At 42.2% G+C, this 21,086-nt stretch overlaps 1 protein-coding gene and 1 long non-coding RNA gene across 5 annotated transcripts; one reads left to right on the top strand and one right to left on the bottom strand.

The window, feature by feature from the left end:
* Positions 1-479: 479 nt before the first annotated feature.
* Positions 480-2,764, bottom strand: LOC122624252. 4 transcript variants are annotated; one of them, XR_006326457.1, is made up of 5 exons: positions 2,627-2,764; positions 2,353-2,497; positions 1,564-2,248; positions 1,197-1,469; positions 480-1,114 (listed from the first exon to the last, which is right to left on the bottom strand). XR_006326457.1 is itself a non-coding variant. In XM_043803737.1 (5 exons), exons 1-4 carry the CDS (start codon positions 2,600-2,602, stop codon positions 1,607-1,609), a joined length of 534 nt encoding a protein of 177 aa, XP_043659672.1. In that variant the 5' UTR covers positions 2,603-2,609; the 3' UTR covers positions 480-1,114; positions 1,197-1,606. The 4 variants fall into 4 exon arrangements, 2 of the variants coding, with proteins under 2 accessions (XP_043659672.1, XP_043659673.1); XM_043803737.1 differs by lacking the exon at positions 2,627-2,764 and adding an exon at positions 2,600-2,609 and having other exon boundaries at positions 1,197-1,680; positions 1,937-2,248; XR_006326456.1 differs by having other exon boundaries at positions 1,197-2,248.
* A 15,998-nt stretch (positions 2,765-18,762) lies between these two features.
* LOC122624528 lies at positions 18,763-19,688 on the top strand. The gene is made up of 2 exons (XR_006326482.1): positions 18,763-19,321; positions 19,381-19,688. It is a non-coding gene; the product is annotated as an uncharacterized LOC122624528 (long non-coding RNA).
* Positions 19,689-21,086: the final 1,398 nt, after the last annotated feature.

Raw genomic sequence — 21,086 nt, forward strand, 5'->3', positions numbered from 1 at the left:
AATCCGGACGAAAAGCCTCTTGACGATGTATTCCTGCTGATCCCTACGAAGAGGACGTGAAGGATGTCACCCACTAGGACCCGCATAGATGAATTCAACGCGCGGCAAAAACATGATGAATATCCTTCGAAATGTCCTGAAACAACAGCTGCAATCTCTCCGAAAGCCGTACTCGACGATAAAAGACGACCCGACTTGGCGAAATGGATAAACTAACTTTTTGGCACTTAAAACACAATAAACATACAATGTTTTGATGCCATCTCCATACTGAGATTCCCCCACGATTTTATAGACCCTAGGCGTGGTGCTGCCGACCCGTCAAAAGGTCGAAATCGTGACCCTTGAAATTGACTTTTTTCCTTAGAAATGTAATATCGACGAAATCTTTGTTAAAGATTGAAATAATTTAATCAAAACATAAAACAGAGAGCTATATAATAATATATATAAAACATTAACAATGTTTTGATGCCGTCTCTATGTTAAGAAGCCCCCTCGATTTTGTTGACCCTTGGCGCGGCGCTGCTGACCCGGCAAAAGGTCAAAATCGTGACTCTTGAATTCGACTTTTTCCTGGTAGCAACGGTATACTGACAACATCCCTGAAAAAGAATATAACAAATTAATAAAAGCATAAAACTACGCAACTTACTACTTCCCGACTCGACGTAACCGAAAATAGAGATTTTGGCACTTAAAACATATAAAGCGTATCATGTTTTGATGCCATTTCCATGTGGTGATGCCCCCTCGACTTTCTTGACCTTGGGCGCGGCGCTGCTGACCCGGCAAAAGGTCGAAATCGTGACCCTTAAATTTTGACCTTTCTCCCGCAGCATTAGAATACTGACGCTGACCCTGAAAAAGAATAAAATAAATCAATAAAAGCATAAAACTACGCAACTGACTACTTCCCGACTCGACGTAACCGAAAATGGAGATTTTGGCACTTAAAACATATAAAACGTATAATGTTTTGATACCGTCTCCATGTGGGGATGCCCCTTCGACTTTCTGGACCCTAGGCGAGGCGCTGCTGACCCGGCAAAAGGTCGAAATCGTGACCCTCGAATTTGACTTTTTCCCGCAGCAAGGTTACACTGACGAAACCCTTGAAAAAGAAGAAAATAAATTAGTTAAAGCATAAAACTACGCAACTGACTACTAGAAACAAGAAATAATATAAATCTTACCTTTAAATAGACGAATTCATTTTACATGCGTAACCCTAGCGCAACGCAACTGTCGCAGCAAACTGACGAGAATTAATGGCGTCTCCATGCCACAGTCTACCCTCGTCACAGTGGACCACAGTGCGTGGCGCTGCTGATGTCGGTAGTGAAAAAATTCGCGCACTCCAAATTCGTCTTTTTCCCCTCAATGACTTCCAGTGACAACTATTGCGTCCAATCCACGGCACTGCATATCCAGCCCATGCTACTTCCAAATCGAACTCGGCAGCTCTCCTGTAAAAAATAGAGCAATTGTTAATAAATTACAAACCAGAAAAACAACTGGAAATTAATAACAACGACAACGCCCCTCTCTGCCAATACAAACAAATAACTAGGGTCCGAGGCTCTTCAAAATGCCTGTTGTCTGACTACACGAATTTGCACATTTTTATTAGCCTCTCATCCCTTGATTTCCAAATTAAAAACTCCCGGACAACTGGACCTGTAAAAGAAAAGACAAATGCCAATCAGACAAAAACAAAAAATTAAACACATAGGCACAATTTTCTACATCCAATTCCATGGACTTTCTCGAGCGGCGGCCTACGGCAAAGCATTTTGGCCCGGCGATTATAAGATGCTCCTCTATTCCTGGCGAGATGGCCTACGAAAGCGGCAATTCTGACGACTTCAAGTCAATTATGACCTCCCTGCCGATTCCTGAAGGACACTAGCTGAGATGCAGAAACTTTTCGGACCTTGCAACGAGACGGCGGCGCGGGAACTGATAGCGTTCTGGACCCTGAAACGGGACGGCGGCGCGGGAACTGACAGCGTTCTGGACCCTCCTGACAACTGGAGAAAAAACCAGAGAACGGGTTGGCAGCTTATTGGCAGACGTAGCGCGTAACGAATCCACTTAAAGCGATGAGTTCCCTGCCCAAATTCAGGCAGACTCCACCGCCAAACGGTGCACCACGACCCGGTGGTGCCAGCAACTCTAAAATGACCACAATGACGGCTGCGCGGGATCCACATCGGAACTTCAATGTTGACGACTGGCGGAGTGCCTGCAATTTAAATGAAAATTGCAAACGAAAAATAACGGCCGCTGTTGTGGTAGGAAGTACCACATACGACAGCTGCGTTAAAATATCCACCACGAATTACTCACCTGCAACGCTGGTCCAACTCAAATGTTGCAAGTTGCGCGCACCCTGCGACTGCAACAAATTGGGCCAAACATCCCCAATTCTCCACCGGCAATGACTCCTGAGGTCTCCAGTGACTTGGTGCTTCCGTCCTTCTGTCGGGGGTACCTGTAAAGAGAAATAAAAAGCAATATTAAATTCAAACCTAAAGACTTTGTAAACATTTGGCAGTTTGAAAATGTTAACAAAGAAAACAGCTGATAATGTTACCATCTACGCAGTCCACCATGAACTTACTTAAATGCAAGCCGGCCCGATTTAAATTCGCAAGTGGCGCGCACCCTGTGCACAAACTGGGCCATACATCTTTAAATTTCCACCGACGACGACTCCAGAGGATTCCAGCGACTTGGTGCTTCCGTCCCTCTGGCGGGGGTACCTGTAAAGAAAAAGAAAAATCTATTTAAAACTCAAAACTTAAAACTTTTGTAAATATTTACACAATTAGAAAATGTAAACAAAGATAACATATGTTAATGTTACCAGTCCACGCAATGGCAAGAAAATACTAACTTAAACCTAAACTATACTTACCACACTTGTCCAACCCTTATACTCGCCTCACCAATGTACGGATTCAAAAATGCAACTAATTGTACCTATATATTGCACTCGGTGCAATCAGAGGCAAAATAAATGCGTGGATGCGGAACAGAAGTCATTCTGTCTCCGTACTTCCACAAGTAAAGTTAAAAAAAAAAAAAAGTATTTTTATATGTACCATCGCGAGCAAAAAACTGTCATATTATTATGAAACATATTATTGGTTTTTTTCGAAGTAGTTCGGAGCAATGACCGAAAATGAGAGTGAGAGGAGACAAAATCCGAGTCGACAAAAAAAAAAAGCTATGTATAGCCTACTGAATACCGTTGTAATAATTGGTGCGATTTCTATATAGTTTTAAGTGTATATATAATTTATATTTGTTGATTTAAGGATTTTAAGTGTTGTAAGAATTAAACTGTCGCTATAGGCAACGCAAATTACGTTTTTAATTATTTGTCTCTGTAATTCTAATTACACGGGATCATTATGGTCGGAAATACCCTGGCACCCGCCTGTCAGAATTTTCGGTTTCGTTTACCGTCCCCCTTTTCTTTTGAATTTGCATTAAATTGTAGAAAGTGACAAGTGGTGTTTGCTTGAAACATTTTCAACGTTAAATATATAAAGTCGGTATTTAAAGGGTTTCGTGTTGATAAATTAGCGTAGCTAATTGCATTCCAAACGGCATGACTTTGCGAAAAGTCTTTAAAATACAAAGTCGGTTTAGCAAAACAATTAAAAAAACTATCAGTGTTTCTCCAATTGCCGGACGTACTGATCATCGATATAAACATTGACGGACTTCCAATTTTTAAAAGTTCTAGGGCACAGTTATAGGGCATTCTTCTAAGAATAAATAATATCCATGGCCGCCCCGTATTGCCAATTGGAGTTTTTATGGGACATAATAAGCGTTATAATAACGAAGAGAAATTTGTGTCCGAAACTTCCGAAATTATTAAAAATGGTTTAACAATTTCTAATAAAAAAATTGGTTTGAATTTAGAGCCATAGTTTGTGATGCTCCTGCTCGAGCATTTATTACTGCCACGCCTGGAGCCATGGTTGCAGCAAATGTACCCAGGTAGGACGAAAAGTAGATTCTGTATTGACATTTAGCACTGAACGTGGTGAATTGATTACAGATGAAAACTTTAGGCACAGGACATATCGTAACCACCATAAAGAATATTTAACTGTTCAGTCCGCTTAAGAAAAACTTGGGGTTCTAATTGTAACTCAAGTCCCTTTAGATTGCATGCACCTTATTGATTTGGGTGTCATGCGAAAATTTTTAAAAAGAATAGTGGAAAATAAAATAGAGCAAGAATATAGGGTTTCCAAACGAAGGAAACAGCTGCGTCCCACAATAGTTTGCTCGAAAACCAAGAACGTTGGATTAATTGCCGCATTGGAAAGCCGAGGAGTTTAGGCAATTTTTGTTATACACTGGTATTGTTGCTGGAATGTACGCTTAGGAATAAAAGGCCAAATAGTTATTGTTATGTACAAGAACACATCCCGATTGAAGTAGATTCTTTTGAACAAGATGCAGAAGGTATTTTTATTATAGGTAGGAGAATTTTAGATATTCGTAGCTTTTATAAAGCGCCTGTATCCTCTTTAGCTCTAGGTATTTGCTTAGCAAGTGGGAATATGGCACACGATTTAGAAAGATTTAAGGTTACTAATATGGTTAGGAAAGCGGTAGCGATGCCATATAAAAGCGAAATAGTGCTAGTTCCATATATACATTTTTCGTAGGGTTGTGACGATCTGTCGGTGCTCGGATGGCCAGGAGTCGTCTCAGATATTTATTTGATTCCAGCAAAGACTGCTATGCTTAGTTAGTTACCACATCGTTGCCCGCCTCCTATGGCTCTGTCGTCTCCTTACCGCTGATCTTGCTCCGTTCCTGGTAGCTCCTTCTGGAGGTCTTGTCGTCGATCGCCGGCCGAACTGAATGACTTCTAGAAGGCTGGGGTGCGCCTTATATAGAGGTTTGGCGGAGGATAGTGTGCCCGCGTATCCCAACTGATTTAATGCTGTATTAGTGTGGCCGATCTATGTTGGGCCATTGTAACCCTTAGCGCGTGATCTTGGCGCGCGCGAGTTATGATGTATCCGCGGGGAATACGGGAGGTGCTGAATTTATTGGAAATGGTTGCCCACCAAAATTAATAGACCGTCTCGGTTGCTTTTCAAAATCAGAATGAATTATGCTTCTTTATTTGGTTCTTTAGAATGCAATGTGTTAGCCCTAAACTGCTTACTGGCTGTAAAGTGGAATTGGAGCGGATGCGACCGGCAACTTTGTTGGTGTGGTGTTTGTTGGTCTGGTGTTTGTTGATTCAGCACTCCGGGTCATCCGATCCGACGACTCTGCATTCCAAGTGGGTCGTCCAACTTATTCTCCGGGTCTCTCGCTCTCCGGTTGTCGAGGCGGCTTTGGTGGGGGACCGCCGAGGGTAGCTTCTGAGGCGGTAACTCCTCCCCCCCCAGTCTGAACTACCGACCATAGCGGGGCTATTGATGCTATAGTAGCCGCTAGAGCGATGGTGGGTGTGAAGGTGCCAAGGGGTGTGGTACTCGGCGAGAATATCTTTGTCTTCTTGGGGAACCAGGTCATGGTGAGTATCAACACCATTAATACCCCGAGCATGGTGTATGTCGTGGTATTGTGGATTGTGGTTCCCCACTGTATCCTGTTGATTTGGATCTTGGTTTCCAGATCCTCCACCTGATCTTTTGTATGTGGGGTATGTCCAGTTCCAAGCTGGCTGTACCCAGTCTCTCCGCTGCTTCGTACTGCACGTTGTTTATCAGCGTCTTGCAGTGGTTGAATCTGATCAGTACCGATCCATTTATTGTTTTCTCAAATCCGCAGTCCGTATGTACCTTGATGTTCTCCCCGTTGAAGATGGCGATGTAACCGGCCTCCGGTTCGAATATTGTTGTGATGAATCCAATGTCTTTTGTCGTGCACTCCGCCTCCTTTCCACTCAACAACCTAGTTATACATTTCTCATTCTCCTGACTTACACTTTTATCATATTTACATATAAAAATGTTTCTTAAAAATAGACATTTGTTCTTATAATAATGAATTTCATTCCCATGAATCGCCACATAATTTGGAGTTATCACAAATTCTGTGTTATTCATGGGGAGTGGAATTAATCTTGTTAGAGAGAAAATTTCTTTCTTGAATAAAGGTAACCTAATTGAAAATAATATATCTGTATTGTTCATTATCGCATTTAATTCTAAAAATTCATACATATGTTCGTCTGATACTAATTGTATTTCCTGTCTTTCCAATTCTTTAACGCATCTATCTGTTTCCTGTTTGTTGAATAAGAATTTTGAAATTATTCCTAGCTTTGCCAGTAATAAACTTTCTGCGACGTCGTTTAAGTTTATCCCTAGTATATCTATCGTGAGGGAGATTCTATTTATGTATTCTAATCTGTAAATTCTCCTGTCTTCTTCTACCAATGACTTACTAACGCCATTGTTGTAATTATTAATGAACGTATTTACCCTACTCTGCTCTTCATTAATATATTTAGTTAAATTCCTGAACATTACATTGATTTTGTTACCTGTTCCTTCTTGTGCATTTATATTTTCCCTCAAGTTTTCTTCCTCTTCTCTCATTTTTCTTATCTCCTCTTCTAACTTTTCAGCGTCGTTCGCATCCAAGTTTCCTGTTATTGCCTCGACTACTGACCCTAATCCGTTGATCAGTCCCCTCGCTCTCCTGTGTCTGGGCCATATGCTCTCTAGCCTATTTCGTGTCATCTGTAGTTTATTTTGTAATGACTTAACTAGGTCCCTAGTTTCGGGCTCGTCAACTATCTCTTTGAGTGTTATTTCTATTCCTTCTATTATTTGTTTATATTCGTGTAGCCTCACGATGTGCACCAAGGTTTTGTGTGTTTGAATTATTCTCGCCGCTCCCATTTGTATTTGGGCTAGCGGTTCATTTCCCTTCAAGTTTATTACCTCGAACTTGCTCTCCTCGGCCATGGTATTTGACCACCTGTAAGTAATATTATTGATTGGGCTTGTTAATTCTTTTGATCTTTTCTTTATGGATTTTCTGTGGTTTAGTAGATGTTATGGTTACAACATTATCACCCTCACATTGTGCTTTGAGAATCTAGGGGTGAGCTTATCCCTCCTATTCTCTTTCCTAAATATCGTGTTCCCTACCTGTACCGGTTCTGGTTCTTGCCTATATGTATTTGCCTATGTATTTGCAACCTCAATTCATCTGATTTTTCAGTTCTCTACCCTTTCTTTTATTTTGGGGTAGATTTCGGACTGGAATGCATTGATTTTCTGTAAGTAGTCGTGTTCATTGGTGAATGACACTTTCGTCAGAAAATCATGCGTTCTGCCAGTAAATAATTCTTGAGGCGTCAGCTTTGTTGCTGAGTGGATGGCGTTGTTGTATGTTATAAACGCCTCACTCAGTATTTCGTCATGTCTAATCTCCAATTTCTTTTCTTTCTTGCTTTCTACGATTAATCGGTAAATTTCCGTAATCGTAGAGTGTAACCTTTCGACCGTAGAGTTGCTTGAAGTCTGCTGAAAGGATGTTGTATGCAGTTCGAACTCGTACTGCCTACAAAAATCCTTAAAGAGATTCGATGAGAACTCCACTCCCTGATCGCAAACAACCTTTTTAGGTATTCCGAACAGAGCCATGAAGTTCTTCATCGCTTCAACGATGTTGATACTCTCCTTGGCCGGGATAGTTACCCCCCATGCATATCTTGAAAATTTGTCAATAATCGTGAAGATGTTCTTCTTATTGACAAAGTACAAGTCAATATGCATTATTTCCATGGGTCTTTCTGGGGTTTCGGTTACGCTATACTTGATTTTTTGGGGTCTTCTATCGTACTTTTGGATCTGACAACTGTCGCAGTTGTTGATCGTCTGCGTTATTGTTTGCCTCATCTGAGGGAAAAAGATTTTTCTTTTCAGATGTGCTAATGTTTCCTCTATTCCCCTGTGATTACTTTTGAAATAGTAATCCTTAACTACTTCTTCTTGTTGGGTTTTTTCCTTTATGTCCGGTAGTAAGGTTGTACACCTTATTGCTCTATATAACTTGCTAAATGCGAAATATTTGTTGTATACCTCTTGAATGGTTACTACCAGTTCTTCCGGTATCAGCAACGCCACTGCTCTTTTTGGCTTTAATATTTCTTTAAGCCTTCTGCCAATCGTTTCGTCATTGAATGTATTATCTGACCATATTATTCTTATCTTGTTTCTGAATGGGACTTGTTTTGTTATTTTGGCTATTTTCCCTTTTTCTAAAACCACCTGTATGTTGAATTCATTTAGTGGTTTTTCGGAAATTGGGAATCCTAGCTGTAGGTCCTCTTTTGCGGAGTGTATGGTCTCTCCGTTGGTTGCTACTTCTGAGGCGTTTTCGACGACGTTAAGCTCCGGTTGAACTCTGCTTAACGCGTCCGCCACTACATTCAAAGAGCCTTTTTTGTACGTTATTTCGAAATCGTACTCTAACATTTGAAGCCTCCACCTCACCAGTTTAGAGTCGGGCTCTTTTATACTCATTAGCCATGTTAGTGGCCTGTGATCTGTGACTATCTTGAACTTGGTGCCAAACAAGTAGTGTCTGAAATGTTTTATTGCCCAAATAATGGCAAGCATTTCTTTTTCTATGGTGGCATAATTTGTTTCGGACGTTGACAATGTCCTACTTGCATATGCTATTGGTCTGTCCGATCCCAGGTTTCCCTGCGATAGGACTGCTCCAATAGCATAATTGCTGACATCAGTAGTCAGGATGAATGGTTTCTCAAAGTCAGGGAATTTTAATATCGGGTCGTTGCATAGAAGTGTTTTGCACACTTCGAATGCCTCTGTATACTCTTCATCTATTTGTACTGCCTTTTTCCCTTTAAGTTGTTTTGTCAAGGGCTTTGTTATGGCAGCGAAGTCTTTAATAAACTTCCTGTAGTACCCCAATAATCCTAGGAAGGATTTTATCTGTTTCCTCGTCCTCGGAATTGTGAATTTCTTAATTGATTCGATCTTTCCGGGATTCGGTTTTATTCCCTGTGGGGTCACTACGTGTCCTAAATATTCGACCTCCGTCTTCAGGAATTCTGTCTTATCCAATTGTAATTTAAAGTTTGCTTCTGTAAGCTTCTTGAAAATCTTTTCCAGGTCTGTAATGTGTTCTTGCAAGGATGGCGAAAACACCTGTAGTAGGCTGACCCTCTGGGCACACTCATATATCGATACTTACACTACACGATAACCTATGTAAAACCGATGTTAAGCCTAGGTGAAGATAATGTTAAGCTGATGTAATTAACATTAAGAGTCAATCTGTTTCTGCGAGTCAAATAAAGAAGATGTATAGAAAGAAATAAAACTGTCGCGTGTGTAATCTTTGCCGTCTTCCAAAAATTCAGAAGTGGTCGAACCTACGAAATGAATCAGGCCGATCTCAACAAATTTTCCGTCACCCAATTAAAAAGGTGGCTTTCGGCGTTGGGTTTACCAACCCAAGGTATTAAATCGGAGTTAATGGCTCGCCTAGGGCAAGTACCGCTTGTACAGCGAGGAAATATGCCAGAAGAAGATCAGCCCGGCACCTCCGGCACCGGACCGCAAAGCATCATCGATCCTGAAAATGAAACAAATTCGTCACAGGCGTTTCCGAGAATGTTCCAGAACAAAATGAACTTCTCGGAATTATCACACAGCTACGAACAGCGCTTATTACGCAGGAAAATGCGTTGCATCAAGCAGAGACGCGTAGCGCATTGCAACAACAACAGCTAGAGCTTCTTAGCGCCGCCATACATACACAACAGCAGAACGAGACACGCGCCGGCACACATACACAACAGCAAGAGACGCGCGCCGCCACACACACACAACAGCAAGAAGAGACGCGTGCCGCCACACACACACAGTTACAACAAGAGCAGACAGTTTCCAACATGTACGATTTGCGCCCTACCAGCCTAATTGGAAATTTACCAGGTGGCAACGCTGACAATTCAAACATCTCAACGAACACAATAGACTATGGATCAAGTGGCAACGTCAACATTTCGAATGCCCCAACAATCGCTATTGGAAATGGATTGGGTGGCAACCCTGATGGCAACCAGGGAGAGAGGCCATTTACCAGGGCTGGATCAACAGTTTCACTTTCTCATGCCAAAGAAGCTGCCATCGATTTCGAAGGGAACATTTGCGCACGCAACTGGGTGGAGCACCTCAAAAATATAGGACTGATCTACAATCTAACAGATGACTGCCTACGAATGCTGTTCGTTACCAAACTTAAAGGTAACGCACAGCGTTGGCTACACGCCAACCCAACTCGGATGCTAGAAACTTTCGAAAGGCTGTGTGAGCAGCTGATCGTAGCATTTGGAGAAACAGCGTCGAAATCAGAGCTGCGCCGAAGATTTCAACAGCGAAAATGGCAAAGGAACGAGCGTTTTACCATGTACTTCGAGGAAAAGAAAATGATGTCCCAAACCGTCAACATGGACATGGAAGAACTGCTCGAGCATCTCATTGAGGGGATCCCATCGGCGAGCTTACGCGATCAAGCTCGCAGCCAAAGATTCGCCAATCCGGAGCAAATGCTGCTAGCATTTGCAAATGTACGCCTCCCGCAACAAGCTGGGAGCTGCGTACCAAAGAAGTCAACATCGGAGGCGGTGGTCAACAACCTGCGTTGCAGGAACTGCAACTCCAAGGGCCATTTCGCCAAAGACTGCCGCAAACCAGCAAGGGCACCTGGATCTTGCTTCGCTTGTGGAGAAATGGGCCATTTTGTGGGAGAATGTCGTCTAAGGAAAAGCAACATCAACAGCAACACTAACAACTATTTAAGAAGGTTAAAAATTTTCTTTGTTTATTTCAATAATTTACCCATTATTGCAGAGTGTCTCATAGATTCAGGGAGCGCGATATCATTCATTAAAGAATCCAAAATTCCAGTTGAAGTAGCTTTGAAAGCAGTTAACCAAGTGTATCATGGAATAAACAAGAGCCAGCTTAAAATATTTGGAAAAACTTTATGTTTCGTATTAAAAGAAAAAAAAAAAAAAAAAAATTGTTACAACATAAATGTTTAGTTCTAAGAAACCAGGATCAGGGGATCCTTATCGTCAGGATGGCTGAATTGTAGTAGGCTGACCCTCTGGGCACACTCATATATCGATACTTACACTACACGATAACCTATGTAAAACCCATGTTAAACCTAGGTGAAGATAATGTTAAGCTGATGTAATTAACACTAAGAGTCAATCTGTTTCTGCGAGTCAAATAAAGAAGAAGTATAGAAAGAAATAAAACTGTCGCGTGTGTAATCTTTGCCGCCTTCCACACACCATAATATCATCCATGTATACGAGGCAACATTTGCCCAACCACTCCCCGAAGATATTGTTCATTAACCTCTGAAAGGTTGCGGGGGCGTTGTTTAAGCCAAACGGCATTCGCACATACTCAAAGTGTCCTCCCTCTGCGGAGAGGGCCGTCTTTGGTATGTCAGCTTCCTGAACCTCGATTTGGTGGTATCCGCTAGCTAAGTCTAGCGTCGAGAAATATTTGGCTCTGCCTAAGCTATCCAGTACGTCGCTTATAATTGGTAACGGATATCTGTCCTTTGTCACTTTTTCGTTCAGTTTTCTATAGTCTACTACCATTCGCCATTTTCTCTCGCCTGAGGCATCCTTCTTTTTCGGCACTAGCCACACCGGTGCACTCCAGGGCGAATGGCTGTGTCTAATTATTTTCTGATCCAGCAGCTTCTCTAACTGCTTCCTGACCTCCTGTCTATCTTTAAACGCGTATCTGTATGGCCTAGTATAGATGGGGATATCGTCCTTTGTTCTTATCTGGTGCTTGACCGCGTTTGTAAAGGAAAGGTTATCTCCTTCTTCATGGAATATCTTTGGGTGTTTCCTACAAATTCTGTATAGTTCCCTGAGCTCTTCCTTGTTCAGATGTCCTGGTCTTATTTTGTCGAATGGGACGCTACCGCCGCTGTCCCTTGTTCCTTCTATGTTATTTAGTTCAAAATGCTGGGTGGCTTTATATTCCACCACGTGTATCGGCTCTTCTAAAAACAATTCTTGGTCCTCTTCTGCATAGTTTGTTACTTCCACCAGACTTTGTCCTGACACTGCTCTGTAAATGCCTTCAGAAAACTCTAGGTCTTCTTTTATTATAGTTCCATTTAATAAAAACTCTCCATCCTATAATTGTACCGGAATAGATATTTCATTTTTCGACTCGGCTTCTATTGTATACAGTTCCGACGGTCTATATGACGCAAAATGAATTTTCTGTTTCATATTTGCTACTTGAAACCAACCGTCCTGTATATCAATAATCGCCTTTAGTTGTTGTAGTACGTCTATTCGGATCAACCCTTCGAAAAACGGATGAAATGTGAAAAGAAGCATTCTTATTTTACTCTCTCCTCCTAGTTCCGCAAACATCGATAACAATGCGTCTCTCTCGATTTTATGTGTCTGCGTGATGGTCTTAATAGCTATCGGGTCTTTTAGTTTTCTTATGTACTGTGGTTGCGCTAACTCGGGGCGAATAAATGAAAATGTGGATCCTGTATCGATAAGCAATTTTATATATTTTTGTGGTGTAATTTTAATCAACAAATAAGGCAGTGTCGAGTGACCCTTCCTCGTCCCTAAGTATCCTGTTGGTTGTTTGAGGCTGCTTGTGGAAAATTTGGGCCCTCCTCTTGAATGTTTTGGAGTTGCCCCCCGACAGAAGATCTGTTGTCGTTCTTATCAGAAGTGTTGGTTGAATGGTATGACCGTCTCGAATTGTTGGAGTTGTATGATTGTCTTGATTGCTCAGAACTGTTTGAATTTCTGGTCATCCTTGATTGTCCACTGCCTTCTGCGTTGGCTGGTGACTCAATCGCTAACTGCCTCCTGCCGTTGTTATTGTTATAACCATTATTGTAACTATTATTGTTATAACCGTTGTTATACCTGTTCCACTGCCTGTCTCAGTTTGTATAGCTTTGGTTCCATCTAGAATTCCCGTTTTGATGGTTGCGGTATGGCCCTTGGTACCCTGAGGACTCTCCCTGGTTGAAGTTGTCTACCTTGAATGGGTTGCCCATCATCGGGTATGGAAGCCCGAATCCCGGCCATCCATTAAAGTTTGGCATGCCGAAAGGCACTGGAAACGAAGGCTGGTTATTACCCCACTGATAGTGTGTCCAGGCGGTTGTTTCTCTGTGACTTCCTTGTCGTTGAGGTTCCTCTCTCTCCTGTCCCTGACTCGGAGTTTCTTTAGTGCTTTTGTCTACCGACTCCGTTGACCCTTGTGGTTTTGGTTCCGGTTCGGTTTCTTCTAGAGCTCCTAAATTCTTTTCCCTGCAAGCTATCTCGTAGGCTTTTGCTATGTTCGGGACTCCCATGTTCCTAATAGTTACCCCAATCGACCCTTTCAAGGCGGAGACGAAGGCGTTTAATGCCATTTCTTCGTACCATTTGCTCTTTTCTCCCTTCAACAGTATGTTGCTTTCGCTTGACTTGGCTAAGCTCATCAATGCCTTCTTCAAGGTCATAACCTTGGTGTATAGCGGCTCTAATTCTAACTTCTTCTCCTTTATGTGCGTTAACTCCATTATCAGGTCCTGTTCTGATCTCTTGTCCTTGAAATGGGTTTTCAGAATCCTTTTAATTTGGTCCCAATTCAGTTCCGACTCATCTAGATCTAAGACTCTACTATCTTACTCCTAATTGCCCGGAGTGCTATGACTCCTATATTGGATCTCTCCTCTCCTTTAATTAGACCCAGTATTTGCTCAACTGCTGCTATAAATCCATCTAGCTTCCCTCCTTCACCGTCATACTTGGGAATGATCTCTACCAGATCTACTATCTTGATGGCTTCTAATACGCTTGTCGTCGCCATACCTGTTTCTTGGACTGACATTCCTATCTCACGTATAATATCTGTGTAATAATGTCGTTTCTTATCACTATTAGAGAGATGTGTTTAATTCTAAATGGTAGGTTGTTGTACTTAATTCGATCTTATAAGTTAGTAAGCAGTGTTAAGATGCCGTACTCTGTGTAGCTCGTTAAGTGTGGTTGAGTGTGAGTTAATCCTCGAGTTTCCGTGTGTGGAATGGAGTCTGGAATTAATCATTATGAGTAACTTTGACATTCAAAATTTTCCTTAGCAAAATGAGGTTTCGTAATACTTGTCGCCTTTCGTTGTATGCATCTTATTATGTTTTCCTTTCTTTATTTCTTCTTTACGCTCAACACCTCGCATGCTGAAGCTAGCCCCTTAGCTGTGCGATACAGCTTTGGAACCAAATGCGGACAGTCATTGTTCGGTATCCCCTCTGACTTGTAATATTGTGTGCGATCTACGCCAACCATCCCTACGCTAGGCGGCCGCCCTTTGCGTTACAGTGCGCCGTCTAATACATGTGGATGGCCACGACGTTAGTTAATTATAATATTTTATTTTTCTCATTTTCCGGGCCCTCGGTGTTTTTCTTAATCCGTCCCTGTACTTGTGTGCAAGGTTCGATGTTGTGACTCTGTGCGAGAACGTTCGACCGAACCTCATGCCACGGCAACGGCAATAGTTGTCGACGGTTCGACGCGCCGACGAGGTCGAGCGAACGAACGTCGGCCGCTGCCATGCCGAACGACACGGACGATCGCAGTTGCAGTTCGCAGTCTCGTTGGGGGCTTGCCATCGAACCGCGTCCGATCGAACCTAATGGCGGCACACCCGGCTCGATCAACCTACCGACCGTCAGCAAACGGCGGTGGTTGTCGCCGGTTCGATGTGCCGAAGAAAGTCGAGCGAACGAACGTCAGCCGATGCCATGCCGAACGACACGGTCGGTCGCAGTTGGAGTTCGCGGTCTCGTTGGGAAACCGCCATCGAACCACGACCGATCGTTCGACGTGCCGACCCAACTTCTTTGTGCTCACTATTTTCTTTGCCACTGTCACTTTTTTTTTTATTTTATTTAAATTATCCATTTCGACCTGCACCCAATTCTGACAATTATTTGTCCGTTTCGTTTCTTTGCTAACCGCTAGTTTCTATTTTCACTTTGGTTTTCTTTCTCATGCCATTGTTTTACAATTATTTGCGACGTTTCTTATCGGCACCTCCATTCCACTCACTTCACTCTACTCACTTTGTTGCTTACATCAATAGTATGGTTAATGCTATCTTTAACATCCTTGGTTTGTATAATTCCTTAGTTCTCCTCGGTCCTCACGAGTCCCTCGATGACTCGTCCTTCGGCCTGAGGTGTACCGACTGCGCCAGGTATGATGTATCCGCGGGGAATACGGGAGTTGCTGAATTTATTGGAATGGTTGCCCACCAAAATTAATAGACCGTCTCGGTTGCTTTTCAAAATCAGAATGAATTATGCTTCTTTATTTGGTTCTTTAGAATGCAATGTGTTAGCCCTAAACTGCTGACTGGCTGCAAAGTGGAATTGGAGCGGATGCGACCGGCAACTTTGTTGGTGTGGTGTTTGTTGGTCTGGTGTTTGTTGATTCAGCACTCCGGGTCATCCGATCCGACGACTCTGCATTCCAAGTGGGTCGTCCAACTTATTCTCCGGGTCTCTCGCTCTCCGGTTGTCGAGGCGGCTTTGGTGGGGGACCGCCGAGGGTAGCTTCTGAGGCGGTAACTCGCGCGCGCATTGTGTTTGAATTTGCCAGTTCCAGTTTTGATGCTCCGTCCCTATCTCTAGGATGTCGCGATCCGGTGACGCTGTGACACGTTGGCGTGGGGTCGGTGCTATCGGAGCTGGCTGCGGTGGCTTCGTTGAGATCTGCGATCTCGACTGCCGTTGGGATGTGACAGCCACCCGGTTGCCTAGCTGGGCCATCTTGGGGTTCGTGGTTGTCCGCAGCGTGTGCGCCACTCGTTGTCTTCCACTGGCCGTTTTCGCCGTTGTGGTCTCAGCGTGTGGTGTCGGCGTGTCCCCCTTTGCTCTTGGGTGACCCATTTTGGCTGGCGCTGTCTTCTTCCGGGCCCCGCCTGGTATTATTGTTGTCTCCACCAGCTGGATTTTGCCCGTAGCGGCTTCAATTTTCCGGTGTGTTTCTCGAAACTTTATTACGCTTTCTTGGAATCGCTGCATTTATCTTGCGTGTGTGCGCGAGTTATCATTCGGGCTGAATGATGGGAGGTGAGTTAACAGGATTAAGTCCGCAGGAGTAAAGATGTTGGATGTTTGCTGGTGTATTACTTTTGTAAGTTGTTGGCACTTGTATAGAATTGGACCTTTTTAATAAAGACGAGTTTACGCTTTGAGTTCAATATCAAGAGTGAATTTATATTTCTTTCGTTCTGTTCATGAAACCTAAAGTCTAAGTACATGGGGCTTATGTATAAGAGTTATGCTAGATTGTTCTGCCGCTGGTAGATGTTGTGTCAGCGTACTTGTCGTCTGGTCTTGCTGCTGTTGGTGTCAGCATTTGGCCGGATGTTGGTACAATGCTGATCGATACAATGTAATACAATGTTGACACACTTGTTTATTTGTTTCCCGGTTCGATGTACCGGAGGGCCCATGGGTGTGGATGTTCCCATTGGTGTAGGCGTGGGGGTTTAGGGGGTGTGGTAACTCGCGCGAGTTATGATTGTAGGTCCGTGGGGTGCCCGTGTGGATTTGGCATTAAGTGGAAATTGGAGCGGATGCGATTCTGTTGGTGTAGCTCAGCGTTTCGGTGGTCGATATAAAAGTGTCGACTAAGCCTCTGGTTGTCGAGGGGGTTTTGACGGGGTGCCGCCGAGGGTAAATGACGAGGCGGTAACTCCTCCCCTCTCAGGGGATATAGTTGCTGTTACTGTAGCAGGCGAAGCGATGGTGGGAGTGAAGGTGACATGCGGTGTAGTCTCTGGTGTGAATATTGTTGTCCTCCTCGGGAAACAGGCCACGGCGAATACTGTTATTAATAATACGATTAATAAGCATCGTATAAGTCACTGTTGTATGGATAGTGGTTCCCCACTGTATCTTGTTGATCTGTATTTTTGTTTCCAGATCCTCTATCCTCAGCTCGTGTATACCCAGCTCCTGGGTTGACCTGTTCCTCTTAATCGTTTCTATCCGCGGTATGTCCAACTTCAATTCTGCTGTGCCAAGCCTCTCCACCGCTTCGTACTGCACGTTGTTCACCATCACCTTGCAATGGGCGAATTTAATCAGAACTGATCCATTCAATGTTTCGCCGCCTCCGCAATCCGTCTGCAGTTTGACATTTCTTCCGTTGAAGATTGCGACGTATCCGGCCTCTGGTTCGAAGATTGTTGCGAGTAATCCGACGTCCTTCGTCTCGCATTCTGCTTTTCTTCCACTTAACAGCCTTGTAATACATTTTAAATTAATTTGACTTATACTTCTATCATTTTTACATATATAGACGTTCCTTATTAACTGACATTTTTCCTTATAATAATGTATTTCATTCCCATGAATCGCCACATAATTTGGAGTTATCACAAATTCTGTGCTGTTCATGGGAAGTGGTATTAATCTTCTGAATAAAAATATTACTTTCTTAAATAACGGTAACCTTATTAAAAATAAAATATCTGTATTGTTCATAATTGCTTTCAACTCTAAAAATTCATACATATGCTCTTCTGATAAGAGTTGTATCCCCTGACTCTCTAATTCGTGGACACACTTGTTTGTTTTTTCCTTGTCGAATAGGAACCTGGAAATCGCTCCTAGCTTAGCCAACAACAGGCTCTCAGCAACGTCGTTCAAGTTCAATCCTAGCATGTCTATCGTAAGCGAGATTCTATCAATATATTCTAGCCTATAAATCCTCCTATCCTCTTCTACAAGTGACTTACTTATACCATTGTTGTAATTATTAATAAATGTATTTACCCTACTCTGTTCTTCGTTGATATACCTAGTCAAATTTTTAAACATAAAGTTGACCTTACTGCCTGTTTTCTCTTGTGCGTTTATGCTTTCCGTTAGCCTTTCCTCTTTCTCTCTCATCCTTCTTATTTCTTCCTCTAACCTCTCGGCGTCGTCTGCATCTAAATTCCCTGTTATTGCTTTCACTACCGAACCCAATCCGTTGACCAACCCTCTTGTTCTTCTATGTCTGGGCCATATTCCATCATCTGCAACTTAATCTTCAGTGACTTGACTATATCTCTTGTTCCTGACTCCTCTAAGATCTCCCCAAGCGTTTTCTCCATCCCATCTATTATTTCCTTATATTCCTGTAGCTTCACAATGTGGATAAAGGCTTGATACGACTGTATCACTCTTGCCGTTCCCGACTCTAACTGAGCCAACGGTTCGTTCCACTCCACGGGTATTATTTCGAACGGCAATGGACCACCTGTAAAAAATGTTATTCGTTCGATTTATTAATTCTTCGGATCTTTTCCTTGTGAATTTTCTGCGGTTTGGTTGTTGTTAGTGTTATGTTGTTGTCCTCCAACACCTTGTGTTTAGAGAACCTAGGAGTGAGTTTATCTCTCCTGTTTTCCTTCCTAAATATGGTATTTCCAACTTGAATTGGATCCGGTTCCTGCCTATCTGTGTTTGGTGCCTCGAATCTCCTAATTTTCTGATCGTGTACCCGTTGCTTAATTTTGGAATATACTTCGGCCTGGAACGCATTGATTTTCTGTAAATAATCGTGTTCATTATTGAATTACACGTTATTCTGGAATTCGTTTGTTCTGCCTGTAAATAATTCCTGAGGAGTCAGCTTCGTTGCTGAGTGAATGGCGTTATTGTAAGTTATAAACGCTTCGCTCAATATCTCTTCGTGTAATAGTGGAGTGCAGTCTTTCGACTGTGGAGTTGCTCGACGACTGTTGAAAGGACGTTGTATGCAGTTCGAGTTCGTACTGCCTACAAAAATCCTTAAAGAGGTTCGACGAGAACTCAACTCCCTGATCGCAAATTACTTTTTTTGGTATTCCGAACAGGGCCATAAAGTTCTTCATTGCTTTGACAATGTTGATACTCTCCTTGGCTGGAATAGTTTGTAAGGTAGCTTGTTGTTGATCTCGGCCTAAAAGTAGGCACTTAATTAGGTCGTTCTTAAGGTCGGGAAAAATGTTAATTAGACCGGAAGCGGTAGCCACTGGGCATTAATTGAGTTTAAACCAGCGAGCAAGAAAGTGCGTCCGAGCTATCCAAAAATAAAATATAGTGATCTCTCAAAAAATTACAAAAAAAAAGAGAAATTGACAATTCAACCAAAACTCACAAATTTCGATCGAGAAGAAAACCCAGTGAATCGGAAAATTTATATTTCGTTAACTTTAGTGCCAACCCCTAGAGGGTAAGTTTTGTGCGTGTGTTGTGGTTTAGAATTTTTTTGTTAAGGGCATAAAATTACAGGTGGCACCTAGGAGAATATTATATTCCAAAAAATAACCATTGAGGCCAGTGAGGGAAGCATAAATTGCCGACCAGGAGGTCTATTTCTGGATTTCATCAGTCAGCAGCGCCACCGTTAAGCGCAAAAACCTTATTAAATTGAATTTACCATCGTTACATTATCTACATCTATAGATATTTTACCTTACAGCGCTTTACCGCTTTACACTTGACCCACTGCTTGTTAAGCAGATCGGCAACCAGACAAGCAGATCATCAAAAGTTATTCCGATCGGAAAAATAAATTCCGCCTTATGTTAGGAAACTAATTTAAGTTATTTTCTTTCCTTTCTTTTCCTTTTCTTTTCTTTTCTTTTCTTTCCTTCTCCCTTTATCCCATTTTCCTTCCTCTTACCACATAAGCAAGAGCCCGCCTAAACTGGCGTGAGTACAAGAATGAAGTAAAAGAAGAGAGAGAGTACCGCAGTAGGAGAGCAGCTCAAAAGAGCAGATCGAAAATAAATAGCTCTCTTAGGATTAAAAGGCGGTGTAAGCTGATTTCTCTTTCACAGGCAACCACTTGAAGCGCTTCATCGTGGGAAATCCAAAGTGAGTAATTTAAATTGTTTTACATAAATGAGAAAGCAGCTGCCGAAAAAGAAAATCAAATAATTAGCTACTGCGGCGCTACTTGTTTCCAAGTCCATCGTTTATCAATAATAAATTTAAAAAAAAAGAAATTCAAAATTGAAATGAAAATTGCTCATGTTTAAAATTTACCCTTGCCCCAATCTTCGCTTTTCTAAAATCTTAAAAGAATGAAAACAAAAAGATTTAAAAATTAAAATACACAAACCTATCTACTCTACTTTCCCTATCCTAAATGCCCTGCCGAGCGTAATTATTCCTTGTTTTTAAGCAAACAAAAAACTTTAAATTTTTACATACATTTCTGTTGCGATAATATCTACATGAACGCCACAGTCCAAAAATTCTTTTAAAAAATGTAAATCTAGATGTTTAAAATTTGTAAGTTAGGGTAATCATTTAGGATATGTTGTCTAAACCTGTTCCAATTAAAGCATTGCCAGTTTTTAAGTTTATTCTATGTTAAAAATTAAATTGTATAATGTTTAAATCCGAGTAAATATCGCTAGGGGTGCCATGCGGCGTCGGAAGGTGTATGTCGTGTAAAATGTAGCATACTTGTAGGAATCACCGGTTATGTCAAATGGTTAGTGGTGGTCAAAGTAGGGTGGGCGTCGACAGCTTAACAGCTGCTGTCGTACGAGAGTGCTATGTCCTTGTTTGTCCTCAGTCCTGTCGTCCGATAGTCCTTTAGTGTTTCTTGTGGAGATCAATTCCAAAGCACGCAAAATAAATAAGAGTGTGATACGAGACGAGCAAGTAGTCGCGATGTCAAATATTCCACCCCTCTACTCTACCGAGAATTGGTAGCCGGAACCAGCGCGTGCTTGATCGCCCAACTGCAATTTACCATCTGCTCGGGGAAGTTATACTCGTAGTTCGCTACATCTTGCAACATAATGGCCGATGCCATAAATATTTTTTATACTGCAACTAAATCATTTTTCAACTCTTGTGTTCCGATGTACTATCCGTCTATCTCTAACAAACCTCCTTGGTTTAATAAAGAGTTGACACATCTAAAAAATGTTAAGTCCAGATCCCAATCAGTTTTATAATTTCGTTAACACTAAGCGCAA

Source organism: Drosophila teissieri, chromosome X (assembly GCF_016746235.2).
Source record: "Drosophila teissieri strain GT53w chromosome X, Prin_Dtei_1.1, whole genome shotgun sequence".
In the NCBI taxonomy this organism is placed as follows: domain Eukaryota; kingdom Metazoa; phylum Arthropoda; class Insecta; order Diptera; family Drosophilidae; genus Drosophila; species Drosophila teissieri.